Source organism: Heloderma suspectum, chromosome 2 (assembly GCF_057233095.1).
Source record: "Heloderma suspectum isolate Gila_16-S chromosome 2, 16-S_ref, whole genome shotgun sequence".
NCBI classification, from domain to species: Eukaryota; Metazoa; Chordata; class Lepidosauria; order Squamata; family Helodermatidae; genus Heloderma; species Heloderma suspectum.
The window spans coordinates 378,141,546-378,157,771 of record NC_139459.1 but is presented as its reverse complement, the minus strand read 5'-3'; the positions used below and the strand labels follow the sequence as shown (position 1 = coordinate 378,157,771).

The window sequence follows — 16,226 nt, the reverse complement described above, 5'->3', positions numbered from 1 at the left end:
AACAACCCTGTGAGGTGGGTTGGGCTGAGAGTCTGTGACTGGCCCAAAGTCACCCAGTGAGCTTCCATGGCTGAGTGGGGACAAGAACCCGGATCTCCCAACTCCCAGTCCAGCACTCTCGCCACTACACCACGATTTGTAGAATGAAATCTGGAAACAACAGAAGGGACGTGAAAACCACCCACAGGGCTTTAGCTATGGGGTGGAGAATAAATAGAATAAATAGAAATAGAACAAATGAAATGAACAGAACAGAAAAGGAGGTCATTGTGAAATGAAAGGTCAGGAGGATTGAAAAAATGACTCAGTTTTAATGCTTCTGTGGGTGAACAATGGCTTCTGGTTTGGGGCTTCCAGATGTGGCTTCTAATGTGCAATCATCCTGCCTCATTCACAGAATTTTACAGGGGGTCCAGACAACAGCCCCCTTCATGGATCACTGCCTTGTTGTGGCGAAGGGGCTTGCGTAACTCAGTGAAGCCATAAGCTATGCCGTGCAGGGCCACCCAAGACGGACAGGTCATGGCAGAGAGTTCTAACAAAATGTGGTCCACTGCAGAAGGAAATGGCAACCCACTCCAGTATTCTTGCCAAGAAAACCCCATGGAACGTATCACAAGGCTAAAAGAGATGACACTGGAAGATCAGCCCCTCAGGTCGGAAGGTGTCCAATATACTACTGGGGAAGAGCAGAGGGAATTTCCAAGTAGCGCCAGAAAGAGTGAAGCGGCTGGGCCAAAGCCAAAAGGACAATCAGCTGTGGATGTGTCTGGTGGTGAAAAGAAAATCTGATGCTGTCAAGAACAATATTGTTTAGGAACCTGGAATGTAAGATCAATGAATCAAGGTAAGCTGGAGGTGGTCAAACATGAGATGGCAAGATTGAAGATTGACATCTTGGGAATCAGCGAACTAAAATGGACAAGCATGGGCGAATTTAATTCAGGTGACCATCATATCTACTACTGTGGGCAAGAATCCCTGAGAAGAAATGGAGTAGCACTCATAGTCAATAAAAGGGTGAGAAAAGCAGTACTGGGGTACAATCTCAAAAACGATAGAATGATCTCAGTACGAATCCAAGGCAAACCATTCAACATCACAGTAATTCAAGTCTATGCCCCAACCACTGATGCCGAAGAAACTGAGGTTGATCGGTTCTATGAAGACCTACAACACCTTCTGGAACTAACACCAAAAAAAGATGTCCTTTTCATCATAGGGGATCGGAATGCCAAAGTAGGAAGTCAAGAAATAACCAGGGTAACAGGCAAGCATGGCCTTGGTGAACAAAATGAAGCAGGACAAAGGCCAAGAGACCATGCTGATCATAGCAAACACTCTTTTCCAACAGCACAAGAGGCGACTCTACACATGGACATCACCAGATGGTCAATATCGAAACCAGATTATGTACTTTGCAGACAAAGATGGAGAAGCTCTATACAGTCAGTAAAAACAAGACCTGGAGCTGACTGTGGCTCAGATCATGAGCTTCTTGTTGCAAAATTTTGGCTTAAATTGAAGAACATAGGGAAAACCACTAAACCATTCAGGTATGACCTCAATCATATCCCTTATGAATACACAGTGGAGGTGAGGAATAGATTTAAGGGATTAGACCTGATAGACAGAGTACCTGAGGAACTATGGATGGAGGTCCGTAACATTGTTCAGGAGGCAGTAACTCAATCCATCCCAAAGAAAAAGAAATGCAAGAAAGCAAAGTGGCTGTCTGATGAGGCTTTACAAGTAGCTGAGTAAAGAAGGGAAGTGAAAAGCAAGGGAGAAAGGGGAAGATATATCCAACTGAATGCAGAGTTCCAGAGAATAGCAAGGAGAGACAAGAAGGCCTTAAATGAACAATGCAAAGAAATCGAGGAAAACAACAGAATGGGAAAGACTAGAGATCTCTTCAAGAAAATCGGAGATCTCAAGGGAACGTTTTGTGCAAAGACGGGCATGATCAAGGACAAAGAAGGCAGGGACCTAACAGAAGCAGATGAGATTAAGAAGAGGTGGAAAGAATACAAGAACTATACAGGAAAGATCTGAATGTCCCTGATAGCCATGATAGTGCGGTCACTGAACTTGAGCCAGACATCCTAGAGAGTGAAGTCAAGTGGGCCTTAGGAAGCATTACTAACAACAAAGCTAGGGGAGATGACAGTATTCCAGCTGAGCTATTTAAAATCCTAAAAGATGATGCTATTAAAATGCTGCACCCAATATGCCAACAAACTTGGAACACTCAACAGTGGCCACAAGACTGGAAAAGGTCAGTTTACATTCCAGTTCCAAAGAAGGGCAATGCCAAAGAGTGTTCAAACTACCGTACAATTGCGCTCATTTCACATGCCAGCAAGGTGATGCTCAAAATCCTACAAGCTAGGCTTCAGCAGTATGTGAACCGAGAACTACTGGAAGTACAAGCAGGGTTTCGAAGAGGCAGAGGAACTAGAGATCAAACCGCCACCATTCGCTGGATCATGGAGAAAGCAAGAGAATTCCAGAAAAGTGTCTATTTCTGCTTCATTGACTATGCTAAAGCCTTTGATTGTGTGGATCACAACAAATTCTGGCAAATTCTTAAAGTGATGGGAGCACCAGACCACCTTACCTGTCTCCTGAGAAACCTGTACGAGGGTCAAGAAGCAACAGTAAGAACCAGATATGGAACAAGCGATTGGTTCAAAATTGCGAAAGGAGTATGACACGGCTGCATATTGTCACCCTGCTTATTTAATTTATATGCAGAGTACATCATGAGAAACACCGGGTTGGATGAATCACAGGTCGGAATTAAGATTGCCGGGAGAATTATCAACAACCTCAGATACGCAGACGATACCACCCTAATGGCAGAAAGCGAAGAGGATCTCAAGAGCCTCTTGTTGAGGGTGAAAGAGGAGAGGGCAAAAGCTGGTTTGAAACTCAACATTAAAAAAACGAAGATCATGGCATCTGGCCCTATCACTTCCTGGCATATAGAAGGGGAAGAAATGGAAGCAGTGACAGATTTTACTTTCTTGGGCTCCAAGATCACCGCAGATGGTGACTGTAGCCATGAAATTAAAAGACGCTTGCTCCTGGGGAGGAAAGCTATGGCAAACCTAGACAGCATAGTAAGAAGCAGAGACATCACCTTGCCGACAAAGGTCCGTCTAATCAAAGCTATGGTTTTCCCAGTAGTAATGTATGGCTGTGAGAGCTGGACTATAAGGAAGGCTGAGCGCCGAAGAATTGATGCTTTCGAACTGTGGTGCTGGAGAAGACTCTTACGAGTCCCCTGGACTGCAAGGAGGCCAAATCAGTCCATCCTAAAGGAAATCAACCCTGAGTGCTCATTGGAAGGACAGATACTGAAGCTGAAGCTCAAATATTTTGGCCACCTAATGTGAAGAGAAAACTCTCTGGAAAAGACCCTGATGCTGAGAAAGACTGAAGGCAAAAGGGACGGTAGAGGATGAGATGGCTAGATAGCATCACCGATGCAATGAATATGAACTTGAGCACGCTCCGGGAGAGAGCGCAGGACAGGAAGGCCTGGCATGCTATGGTCCATGGGTCATGAAGAGTCAGACATGACTGAATGACTGAACAACAATATACCACCCAAGTGACAAATGCCATCAGGGCCATTGACAGTCGTTTGATGCATCTTATCTTTGCTCCTGTGTGTCCATGCGTGCACATTGTAAGAAACTCTGCAATGCACAGACAGTCATTTTGCATGCCAGGGTAGCTTGCTTTGAACTATTTCCAGCATATTGCAAGAATCATGTTTCTTCAACTATATCTATTCTTAACTTTATTTCATTACATGTATATTCCACCTTTTCTCCAGGTGCTAAAGGTGGTTTATAAGATCCTCCCTCCCCATTTTTATCCTCACAACCATCTTGTGAGGTAGGTTAGGCTGAGCGGTTGAGATTGGGGCAAGGTAACCCCAGGACCTTAATGGGGAAGCTGGAATTTGAACCTCATATCTGAGTAGTGCATTGGGAGGTGGGGGCACACAGGGCACATGCAGCCCCCCCCCATTTTCTAATTTGCCCCAGGCAGCAAAATGTCTTGGGCCGGCCCTGGTTGCCAGGAGTCCTGGGTTCTCTTGGATGAAGCCGGAACAGGAGCCGGAACTCCTGGGCCCTGTTCTTGGCTCCCTCGGTGTCTCTGGAAGGCAAAGCCTCTTCCTCTCTAGCTGATCCAGGGAGCTTTATCCACCTCCCAAGGAGACCAAGCCCTCCAGTGACACCTCTTTTGCCACTATTTGTACAGGTACTGCAATCATGTCGGGGTTGCTGGGTTGCATCCGCCTATTTCCTCCCTAGAATGGATCCCATCTGGCAGTTGTTACTATTTGGTTTTGTTTGGGAATCAGGTCTCGCAACTGAATGTCTAACATGGGATCCACCAGTGTCCACCTGGAGGCCGGCCAAAGTCCAAGCCTGAGCACTTTCCACAAGTATTGAAAGGCCACTTTCAATACTTGAAGGGGACGGCAGAGAAGGGGACGGCAGAGGATGAGATGGCTAGATAGCATCACGGATGCAATGAATATGAACTTGAGCATGCTCCGGGAGAGAGCGCAGGACAGGAAGGCCTGGTGTGCTATGGTCCATGGGGTCACGAAGAGTCGGACACGACTGAACGACTGAACAAGAGATTTCTAAAAGTGATTTTGTTTCCTGTATCACTGGATGTAAAAAGAAAATCTGTGTATATTCAATATTTAGATGCCAGGGTGGCATCTCTCCTCTTTGGCTTCCTGGGGACAGCCCTCTCCTGCTCCCCACCCCTGCCTGCAGTGTCTTCACATTTATAGACAGACACACACCCCTCACTCCCACACACAAACGCACATCTTGGGCCTCCTCCTTGGGGGCTGCTGTGGGGGTGGCAGCATCTTGGAAGGCCTGTCGGTGGAGGGTTTTCTCCGTTGCAGGACCCCCAACTCTGCCCCCTCTCTGGTCCATTCCAGGTTCCACCGCCTCGCACTCCCTGCGCTATTTCTACACGGGCGTGTCGGAGCCCGGCCAGGGGCTGCCCCGGTTCACGGCTGTGAGCTATGTGGATGATCAGCCCGTTGACCACTACGACAGCAGCACAAGGAGGAAGACGCCTGTGGTGCCCTGGATGAGGAAGGTGGAGAGCTACGATGCCCGGTACTGGGACACGTCCACCCAGATCTTGCAGAGCACTGAGCAGGTGTTCAGCGATGACCTCGCCACTGCAAGCAGGCGTTACAACCAGAGCGGAGGTGAGCGGAGGGTGAGTGGGTGGAGATTCCCCCACACCATGTTTTGCCCTTCCCAGGGGCAGGAAGTGCAGCGAGGAGGCTGCTGAGAGGGGGGGGAAGGGGGGTCCCGACAGGAGAGACTCCCCCTCAGTTTGACTACACCAGCTGTGTGTGTGTGGGGGGTCAGGCATCTCCCCTCACCACCTAGGAGAAAAATTGAGGACAGGATTTTGACGGGGGGGGGGGTGGAATAACAGCTCCCATTGCGCACAGCGGCAGTCCCCACCCTGGAGGGGAGGGGGAGACTGGCCCTGAGACCACTTCCCCCTTGCGGGGGGGAGAAAGCTTTGCAGCGAATTGGGCCCGCAAGCAAGTGGTCCCTCCTGCGCCAGGAGAGCCCGGTGTGCAGAGCGAGGCCTGGCTGGCCCCCGCGACAGCCTCAGTCAGGCCCGGTGCTGCCGGCAGCGCGTCCCGGCGGGGCCTGCAGCTCCCCTGCTCCCCCCGTCCGGGGGAGTCCCGGTATCCCTCTTTCCGGGCTGGGCTGGGGGCGTCGTGGCGCGGTGGCTGCGCCGCCCTCCTCCCCTCCCCGGCTCCGCGCTCTGCGCTGCGTGTGCGCGCCCAGCCCAGCCCGCGGCACGGACCACCCCGAGCTGCTGCGTGGGGCGCCGGGGCACCCCCCCCCCCCGGGCGCTCTCCTTGCAGGGCGGGGAGGGCGCCGGCACCGGGGTGCCTGCGCTGCGCTGCGCTGCAGAGCCGCTGGTCAGCCGCGCTGCGTGGAGCCAGGCGGACTCCCAGGAAACGCCCCCCGCCCGGCTCCCCTCTGCCGCAGCGCGCCGGCCTCGGCTCCCCCCACCTGCCCTTCCGAGCAAGGGCGGCCGGTTGGGCGGGGAGAGCCTCGCTCTGCGTCACGCTCCCCCCCTCGCGCCTCTGGCCCGAAATCACCCCCCCCGCAAGGGCTGGAAAGCAGGGGCGGTGCAGAAGGCGCAACAGGGGAACGGAACGGGCCGAACAGCCCCGTCGTGTTAAACAAGCGGGCCAAAAATAGTGGCAAGAGCTAGAAACACCCCAGGACAGTATTCTAGGACCAAAACCCTTGCAAGATGATGTTATTCTTAGCCCCGTAATGCCCAGCGCACACCTGGAAGGACGAATGGCCTGGAACGGCCGCTTCCGAATGAGCGAAATCAACCCAACTCGCCAGTCGCACAGAACTCCACGGCAGGGATGCAGTTAGCCACAAAATGTCCACAGAGCCACGCTCCACTACCCACTCCGGGCAATAGTCAGTATTGAAGAAAAATGGCCTGGAACAGCCGCTTCCGAGTGAGCCAAATCAACCAAACTCACTGGTCACACAGAACTCCATGGCAGGGATGCAGTTAGCCACAAAATGTCCACAGAACCACATTCTGATACCTGTTCCAGGCCATGGTCCGTATTCTGCAATACAAGCTGGATCAGCAACTTCGAAGGGAGCCAACTCGAGCAAACTCACCAGTCACACCAGACTAGGTGGGATTGAGACAATAAGCTCCAAAACTTCCACAGAACCCATGTTTCAGTAGCTGTTCCAGGCCATAGTCGGTACTGTGCAAAACAGGCCGGAACGGCAACTTCGAAGTGGACCAACTCAAGGAAACTCACCAGTCACACGTTCCGTCAAGGGACTGATGCAATAAGCCACAAAGCACGTGTGAACAGAATGCTGGACTAAATGGCTCCTTGGGCCGATCCAGCAGGGCTCCTCTTATGTTCTTATCCACGGAAACCACGTTCTGATTAACACACCTGCTAATTGCATGAATGCCGTCACATCCCAGTAGAACCTCAGCTGGACTGTCCCTTCCCTTCCCCCACAGGACTGCCTACCATCAACTGCCTTGTGCGACTGCCTTTAAATATTGTTTTAAAATGGGTTTTCTTGATATATTATTGTTTTACTTGCAAGCTGCCTTGATCAGGCTTGACCCTGAGAGGCAGGATATAAATAAATAATAAATACACAAGTAAGTACTTGAATATGAACTTGAACTTGAGCACGCTCCGGGAGAGAGCGCAGGACAGGAAGGCCTGGCGTGCTATGGTCCATGGGGTCACGAAGAGTCGGACACGACTGAACGACTGAACAACAACAACAACAAGTACTTGGAGAGAATCAAAATACGCTGTTCAGGTTAAGAATTCTGAGCCTACAAAATCTTTAATTTTTAATGCCAGTTATTTATGGTGAGAGGCTGCAGTGGCTTAGTGGTTAAGACGCTGAACTGCAGACTGGAAGGTCGGCAGGTCAGCAGTTCGAGACTCAAGTGCTGCGTGACGGAGTGAGCTCCCGTCTTCAGTCCCAGCTTCTGCCAACCTAGCAGTTCGAAAGCAAGAAATTGCAAGTAGATAAATAGGTACCGCCTTGGCGGGAAAGGTAACAGCGTTCCGTGCACCTCGGTGTTCAGTCATGCCGGCCACATGACCACGGAACAGCGCTGGCTCTTCAGCTTAGAAACGGGGATGAGCACCGCACCCTAGAGTCGGACACGACTGGTTGGGGACACCTTTACCTTTTTATGTATGGTGAGGGGAAGATCTGTCTTCTCAGCTTTATGCTTTGGGATGGCTGGGTGGTGGCACCCTGCTGTGGGTGGGCGAGGGGTGCTACAAGCTGCAGGGAGCCATCTTGGGTGAGGGCAGCTGAATTCTCATCAAAGCACCGGGGCCATTTTGAAATGGAGCCAAGCCCACTGGGTCTGAAAACCCATTTTCATCCCAGCCTAGTTGGGACCTCTTTCTTGGAACACCCCCCTGTGTTCCTCCTTCCAGGGAGCAGATCCAGGGGTGGGGACCGGGGTGCGGGGAGGAAGGCAGGAGCTTTTTGTCCAGACTTGCAGCATGACAGCCCCTCCTTCTTTGGTGGTCTGTGCTCGGCAGCGGCAGTGCACGGTGTCCCACCTGCCTGAGGGGGGAGGACACATGCTCCCACTGCTGCCACCTCCCCCCCTCTTCCCATTATTGTCAACACTGCCTGTGGGGCCTCCCCCCAGAATGAGAGATCGGGTGGGTGGGCTCTCTGGAGAGCTGATCAGGCCTGAATGCTGCTCTTTTAAGGGGCTCACTTCAAAGTGTTGATCTTGACTTAACAAGCATTTGCATGGCTTGGGACGCCAGAACCTTGAGGGCTGTTTACCCCATATAACTTGCCCAGAGCCTGAGATCAACATCAGAGGCCCTTCTCTCCGTGCGCCCTCCAATAAGTGTTTGGAAAGCAGCAACGAGAGAATGGCCCTTTTCTGTGGTAGCCCCTGATTCTGGAATGTTCTTCCCAGGGAAGCTCGTCTGGCAAAGATATCTCCTCCCAAGCATTTGGATAGTTCAAGGGTCCAGCCTTGGTGGCTCTTTTCGTCGTTCACTCTTATCTGAATGGGGTGTAGTTTTGGATGGACTCTTTCAATAAAATTGTATGATTTAATTAATACGTCATTATACATTGCTTGCTTGCATTGTATTCTTTTTTTGCAAATCGCTTCGGGACTCTAGACCTTCTAGTACCTAGCGGGACTGTGTAGTCATAATTAGCACTTTTTTATGGTTTAGCATTTAATAAGATAAAATGTGTTCATTTTTTAACTTTTCAATAATAATACATACATCCGTGGGCAGCGGCTGTCCCTGCCTTTTCCCGGAGTCTGTGGTAAACATTCCTGCCTGAACCGCTTTTGTGGAGTGAGTCATGTGTCCCTGTGGCAGTGAGGGGCTGAGGGAGGGAACGGCAGCCCCTGCTCTTATCTTCCCCTGTGACCTCCTGCTTCTCTCTTTCAGGGTTCCACACCGTGCAGCAGATGTACGGCTGTGAGCTGAGGGGAGACGGGAGCAGAGGGGGGTATCGGCAGGAGGCTTACGATGGGAGGGATTTTATCTACTTCGACAAGGAGACCCTCACCTGGACGGCACCCGATGCCCAGGCCCAGATAACGAAGAGGAGGTGGGAGGCTGAACCTGCTGTTGCTCAGCGATGGAAGGCCTACCTGGAAGAGGAGTGTGTTGAGTGGCTGCGGAGATACCTGGACTATGGCAAGGAGACTCTGCTGAGGAAAGGTCTGTGGGGGAGAGATGGAGGGGTGTCCTGAGATTGGAGGGGTGGCAGTTTTTCTGCACTCCCGCTCCCCCCGTGCTTGATTACTGGACTGAACAGCAGAAAAATGCTGTTATGGAGGAGGCAGGAAGCTGGGATTGTACCACTTCAGACTACAGGAGTTGGGGGGCGGGGAAGTAACCTTTGTAAACTGCCCAGGGAATTTCGGCTATGGGCTGGTGTAGTAGTAGTAGTTATCACCATCTTCATCATCATCATACTTTTTGACTACTCCAGATTTTTGTTCTTTAAAAAACTGCCTAGAAGTAGAAATGTAGCAGAGCAAGAAAGCTGGATGGACTGGAGGTTTCCCGCATTCCTGCCTCCTTTTCTACTTGTGGGGATTCTCCCCTCCCCCCACATAGGAAGTGTTCAAAAATGCACAGTCCACTCTTTCCCCCCAGAAATCTCACTGCCCCCCACCCCCTTCTGCTTTATGGATAGAAAGAAACTCAACAGACAGCCCTGTGATCTGGCTTTTGCTGGGCTGGACCACTGCAGAAGTTCAGGTGGGAATGGGGTAGTTATGCATGAATCCTCTTCCATAGCTCTTAAAGCAAAATCCTTGCATCTGGGAAGCTGCAGCCTAGCCTGCCTCATTCACTTCTGTGCTAAAAGAACCTCTCCCCCATGACTGTGCTATGTGCTTGGGAGGCAGGGCCTTTTCCTGCTCCCCAAAGGATTCCCTGCCCCATATGCCCTCCTCCAGCCATGCACCCATGAGCTGCCCATCGCTAGGGAAGTGAAATGGGCCAGGCAGGCAAGAGACCTCCCGAGTTGGGAGGAGCAGGGGACAGTATCCAGGTGTTGTGGGGATATTGGGAAGTAGTTTGATAAACTTGCAGATAGCAGTTGCAATAAACGGTCTGTTAAGACTTAGAGTCAAGGTGAAATAGAAGGATAAAAAACTTTATTCAAAGTAAAAAAAGGAACATACATAGTCATCTCAGCTGCCGGAAAATAAAACAGTACCTCACTGCAGACAGAGGAGGAAAAAGGGAGGAGGGGAGATAAGAAGGGAGGTGGTCAAGATATAGGAGTGAAAAAGGGCAATTAAAGACAAGTGAAGCAAGTTATCCTCTGATTTACCCAGGAGAAAATTATTCAGCAAGGACAGAAAGATTATCACAACTGTCCCTTCCCACAGGCCCAAACAAGCGCTGTTGCCCATTTCTAACAGGTGCACACGCACGCACGCGCACACACAGAGTTGTCTGCAAGTATTTAATCCTTTCCAGTTTGTTAAAAAGTCTAACACTCATGCTGAGTGTGTCTGATCATGTACGGAGTGTCTTTCCCCTATAAAACATAGAAATCACTCACTGCATTTGTTTTTTCTGGCTCTGAAATGCTGGGTAGGCTAGTTGGTAATCTTGAGGTCGCTTCTCCTATTAGTAAATCTGGCTCAAGAGAGCCACAGTAGCCATCCTGAAATGACTATTTAAGCGTCTTTAGAAAACCAATGAGATGCAGTTCCAGCCTCCTCCCTTTTGGGAGCCAATGAACTGTTCATGACCTTCAATTTAGAGAGATCTCTGAGCCAATTCAGCAATGGGACCTGGAGGGATTCTCCTTGAAGTCCTACGCAGAATTTGTTCCAGACGAGGATTTCACCGCAAAGTCCTATTTTGAGCATTTTCAAAGTGTGATAAAATGCCAGGGAGGCCGGGACGATACTTCTTTGGAGGTTTCCATCTCTTGAGGGTGTTGAAGGTGTGGGATATCCAGTCTCAGGACAGGGTTGGGAGGGCCTGGATGACCACATGAAGCCCTGACATATTATTAAAATACACCATCCATTTCTGTTAGCTCTATTGACATTGAGGTTGCCATTTCTGCAGAGCCCCCCGTGGGGAAGGTGACACGCAAGGCAAATAGTGATGACCTAGAAACTCTCATCTGCCAGGCCCACGGCTTCTACCCCAGGGAGATCGACGCCACCTGGACGAGGGATGGGGAGGTCTTGGAATATGAGACGTTCCGTCGAACTGTCGCTCCCAACTCAGATGGAACTTACCACATCTGGCTCAGTGTTGAGATCGACCCCAAGGAGCGGGACCACTACCGGTGCCACGTGGAGCATGCCGGCCTGCCAAAGCCTCTGGTCCTGGCTTGGGAGGAGCCTGGCGGTGAGAGACGACGGGGAAGGACAGATGGCTCCTTGGCCAGGGGGTGGGTCCTGGGAGGTTCGATTTTCACCCAGGAAAGACGGAGGAATTCAAAAAAGAGCCCCTTGCAGCTCCAGTGCAACACTTCCTAGGCTCCCCTGTGTACTTTGAGGTGCCGAGCAGGAGATGCAGGTTCAGGGAGGGGCAGGAGGTGGATCCTGCCATGGGAGTTGGAAGATTACCCTTGGAAGCAAAGGGCCATCTCTGGCTGAAAGCAAGGCAGGTACGTCCCGTTTTTAGTCATGTGGTGATGCCATAAATTAGGACTGTTACAGATGGCCACTGAATGCCTTTTTAAAACAAAAGTAATAGGTCACTAAATAGATAGAAAAAGCTTCTACTAAGGCTGGGGTGAGGAACACGTGGCCTGGGAGGCGCTTGGCCGTCAGTGAAGCCCTCACCCCTGCTGCCGCTGCCCTGCACTGAATTTTAGCAGTGTTGCGGCAAAGAAATTGGGAGTTTCAGAGGCAAACTGCTGCAGAGAGTCAAAAGTGCCAATTGATTCTTGAAAGTGTGGCCCTTTTCAGTCACCATACTGGTTTGCTGCTGAATTTCGGAGGCAGACAGCCCATTCTTTGTCACTGTGGGTGGTGAGGCAGCAGGAGTGCGGCCCCCAGTGTGCAGTCCAAGGGATGGAAACTGGCCCCTGGACCAACTGCATTTGTTCACCTCTGTTTTAAGGCTTGTAGTGCTGGGCTGTGCTGGGCCATGGGAGGGAGGAAATGTGTTAGTATCTGGGCCACTACGGAGGGGCCATAGTGTGTGTAAGGTCCCAGGTTCAGTGCCCAGGTTATCTCCAATTAAAGGATCTCAGAATCTCTGTGTGAGGCCTTGGAGAACTTCTGCCAGTCTGAACTGACATGTGTTTGTCCCCTTTCAGTCAGCGTGGCGCTCACTGTGGGAGTCATTTTGGGGGTCTTGGCTGCTGTCCTGCTGGTGGCTGCTGGGATCATCTGCTTGATCAGTAAGTCAGTAAGAGAGACTGAAAGAACTGGGCATGTTTAGCCTTGGAAGAGAAGACCGAGGGGAGATAGGATAGCGCTCTTCAAGTACTTGAGAGGTTGTCACAGAGAGGAAGGCCAGAATATCTTCTCCATCATCCCAGAGTGCAGGACACGGAATCATGGGCTCAAGTGACAGGAAGCCAGATTCTGGCTGAACATCAGGAAAAATGTCCTGTTAGAGCAATATGACAATGGAACCAATTACCCAGGGAGGTGGTGGGCTCTCCCACGCTGGAGGCATTCAAGATGAGGCTGGGCAGCCATCTGTCAGGGATGCTCTGACTTGGCTTCCTGCATTGAGCAGGGGGTTGGTCTTGATGTTCTTATAGGCCCTTTCCAAACCTACTATTCCATGATTCTATGACCCTTAAAACCAGTTGCTGCCCTATTTCATGCCTTGCCAATCTATCTTTCCCTGAAGTTCCTGCTTCTCGTCTCACTGCTATTCTTCAGCCCACTCTCATCTGGGCCACCTGCCCCTTAATGTCCCCACCTCCTAGGCCCTCTTTCCATATCTTCCCAGCCCATAAGAATCTTTGTCTTCTCACACCAATCCTACTCCTCTCTAAGCCCTGTGTGACTTTTTTTTTCACCCTCCAAACCAACCGTTCACTTTCCTCACAGATGGTTTTCTTTTTTTGCCACTTCTGCTGACAAATTTGCCTTGACAAATTAAAATCTGTTTCCTGCCTCCCAGCTGGGAAGAGCAGAGGGAGCTGCTCCAGCTGGGCCAGGGTCTACAGAAGCAAACAAGCTCCCAGAGAGCGAGCGAACAGGGGGAGCAAACAGAAGTTGGCTAGGGGAGTTGCAGTGGAAGAGGAGACAAAGGAGACAGAGGCAAAGAGGTAAGTGGGCTGCAGGAAGCCCAGGGGGCTGCCCTTTATCCTTCTTAGTGGCTGTGAGCTCACCAGGTGCTCCTGAGAGCTCCAACTGAGTTGGGGTTGTGTGGCCTGAATACTCCCAGCAGCTGTGTGGGCAGGAAGCTTCAGTCTGTTTCCTGCCTCCCAGCTGAGCAGAGCAGAGGGAGCTGCTCCAGCTGGTCCAGGGACTACAGAAGCAAGCAAGCTCCCAGAGAGCGAGTGAGCAGAGGGAGCAAACAGGAGTTGGCCAGGGGAGTTCGGCAGGGGAGGTCAAGGGGGAGGCCCCTAACTTTTTTTTTTTTAATTATTTTTCTTGTAACACACACTTCCACACCAGTGAGACTCTGCTTTTAACCTCTAGTCAGTAGAGGAGCAGGCACAGGCTAGTCTAGAAAAACCACAAAGCTAGACACAAAAAGGGAAAAGAGGCTATGGAAGGACAAGACTCTCCAGTGGTGGTGACCTGCAAGGTGTGTACAATGTTTGTTTTCTTGCCTGAGAACAACATGGCCTACACCTGCAACAAGTGCAAGTTGATCACGCTGCTGGAGGAAAAAGTAAGTGGACTGGAGCGGCGACTGTCAACCCTCCGGGGAATAAGAGAACACGAAGAGTTCTTGGACAGAATGGGGGAACTACAGAAGCAAAGGGAAGACCAGAAGCTTGAACAGCAACAGCAAGCTGAGGCAGAAGTGAGAAATGCTGAGGTGAGGAAAAATGGAGTAGAGGATACTCCTTGGAAAAGGGTGACAGTTAGGAGAAGATGAACTAGACGCCACTCTGCACCAGTGGAAGCAGTGGAGCTGTGGAACCGATTCCAGGTACTTGCGGATGAGACTGGAGGACAGCCTGCCGAGGAAGAATCACAGGGGAACCTGCATGAGAGTGAGCAAGAGGCTGAAGGTCAGTCAAACAGAGGCGATGAAACCCAGGCCTACAACAAGAAGAAGAGAAGAGCAGTAGTAGTGGGAGACTCCTTGCTGCATGGGATCGAGACCCAAGTATGTCATGAAGACCTATGGACTGGCCAGGTATGTTGTCTCCCAGGAGAACGGATTAGAGACGTGACTGAAAGGTTGCCTGCACTCATAAAGCCCACTGAAAGGTATCCCTTTCTTCTCATCCATGTGGGAACAAATGATACCACCAAGCGGAGCACGAAGAAATCACATCAGACTTTGAAGCTTTGGGAAGGAAACTCAAGAACTTTGGGACCCAGACAGTTTTCTCATCCATCCTTCCAGTAGTTAGAAGAGGGACAGAAAGGGAAAGGAAAATACTCCGGGGAAATGACTGGCTACGAAGGTGATGCTGACAAGAGAGATTTGGATTCTGGGATCATGGGCTATACTTCCTGGAAGATGGGCTGTTGGCAAGGGACGGGTTGCACCTCACAAAGGCTGGGAAGAATGTGTTTGGCCACAGCATGAAGAACTTCATCAGGAGGGCTTTAAACTGAATCCTACGGGGAAGGGAGATGTAATGTTGGGGGTAACAATGGACGTAGGCGCATGCACTGCGACGGAGAGAACAGCTCTGATAGCGCCCAATAATAGTCTTCAGAAACATGTAGGGAGAAAGCCAGACTATGAAGCACATGGTCTTCGATGTCTATATACTAATGCCCAGAGTATGGGAAACAAACAGAACGAACTTGAACTCTTAATACAAGAGGGAAATTATGACTTGATAGGTATAACTGAGACTTGGTGGGATGACTCTCATGACTGGAATACAGCAATTGAAAGACATAACTTGTTCAAACAGAACAGGAGGAACAGAAAGGGAGGTGAGGTTGCGCTATATGTGAAAAATACATATCTCTGCACAGAAATACAGGAGGTTGAGCTTGGTATCCCCATTGAGAGCATCTGGGTTAAAATAAATGGAGCAAAGAATAAAAAGAACCTAGTGGTCGGAGTCTACTACCAGCCACCCAATCAAGGAGAAGTCGAGGATGAAACTTTTGAAAAGCAAATAGCCAATGTTTCAAGGAAGCATGATGTAGTAGTAATTGTTGTTTATTCGGTCAGTCGCTTCTGACTCTTCGTGACTTCATGGACCAGCCCACACCAGAGCTTCCTGTCAGCCGTCGCCACCCACAGCTCCCCCAAGGTCGAGTCCGACAACTCCAGAATATCATCCATCCATCTTGCCCTTGGTTGGCCCTTCATCCTTTTGCCTTCCACTTTCCCTAGCATCAGCATCTTCTCCAGGGTCTCCTGTCTTCTCATGATGTGGCCAAAGTACTTCAGTTTTGCCTTTAATATCATTCCCTCAAGTGAGCAGCCTGGCTTGATTTCCTGGAGTATGGACTGGTTTGATCTACTTGCAGTCCAAGGCACTCTCAGAATTTTCCTCCAGCACCACAGTTCAAAAGCATCTGTCTTCCTTCACTCAGCCTTCCTTGTGGTCCAGCTCTCGCAGCCATAGGTTACTACATGGAATACCATTGCTTTACCTATGCGGACCTTTGTTGTCAGTGTGATGTCTCTGCTCTTCACTGTTTTATCAAGATTTGTCATTGCTCTCCTCCCAAGAAGTAAACGTCTTCTGATTTCCTGGCTGCAGTCAGCGTCTGCAGTAATCTTTGCGCCTAGAAAGACAAAGTCTGTCGCTGCCTCCACATTTTTTCCCTCTATTTGCCAGTTATCAATCCAGCTGGTTGCCATAATCTTGGTTTTTTTGAGGTTGAACTGCAACCTAGCTTTTGCACTTTCTTCTTTCACCTTCATCATAAGGTTCCTCAGCTCCTCCTCGCTTTCAGCCATCAAAGTGGTATCATCTGCATATCTGAGATTGTTAATGTTTTCTTCCAGCGATTTTAACTCCAGC

The 16,226-nt window shown here is 50.3% G+C and overlaps 1 protein-coding gene and 1 long non-coding RNA gene across 3 annotated transcripts in view; both read left to right on the top strand.

The window, feature by feature from the left end:
* LOC146356295 (uncharacterized) overlaps positions 1 to 16,226 on the top strand; it is an 867,031-nt gene that overhangs the window by 336,473 nt on the left and 514,332 nt on the right. The gene's annotated exons all lie outside the window — the stretch shown is intronic.
* Positions 1 to 16,226, top strand: part of LOC146356311 (class I histocompatibility antigen, F10 alpha chain-like) — a 32,942-nt gene that overhangs the window by 6,534 nt on the left and 10,182 nt on the right. For both annotated transcript variants that reach the window (XM_084831758.1, XM_084831757.1), the window contains exons 2-6: positions 4,982 to 5,260; positions 9,047 to 9,322; positions 11,201 to 11,488; positions 12,408 to 12,491; positions 13,229 to 13,376. In XM_084831758.1, coding sequence (XP_084687884.1) covers positions 5,137 to 5,260; positions 9,047 to 9,322; positions 11,201 to 11,488; positions 12,408 to 12,491; positions 13,229 to 13,376 — 920 coding nt within the window. In that variant the 5' untranslated portion in view covers positions 4,982 to 5,136. The remainder of the gene's footprint in view (positions 1 to 4,981; positions 5,261 to 9,046; positions 9,323 to 11,200; positions 11,489 to 12,407; positions 12,492 to 13,228; positions 13,377 to 16,226) is intronic.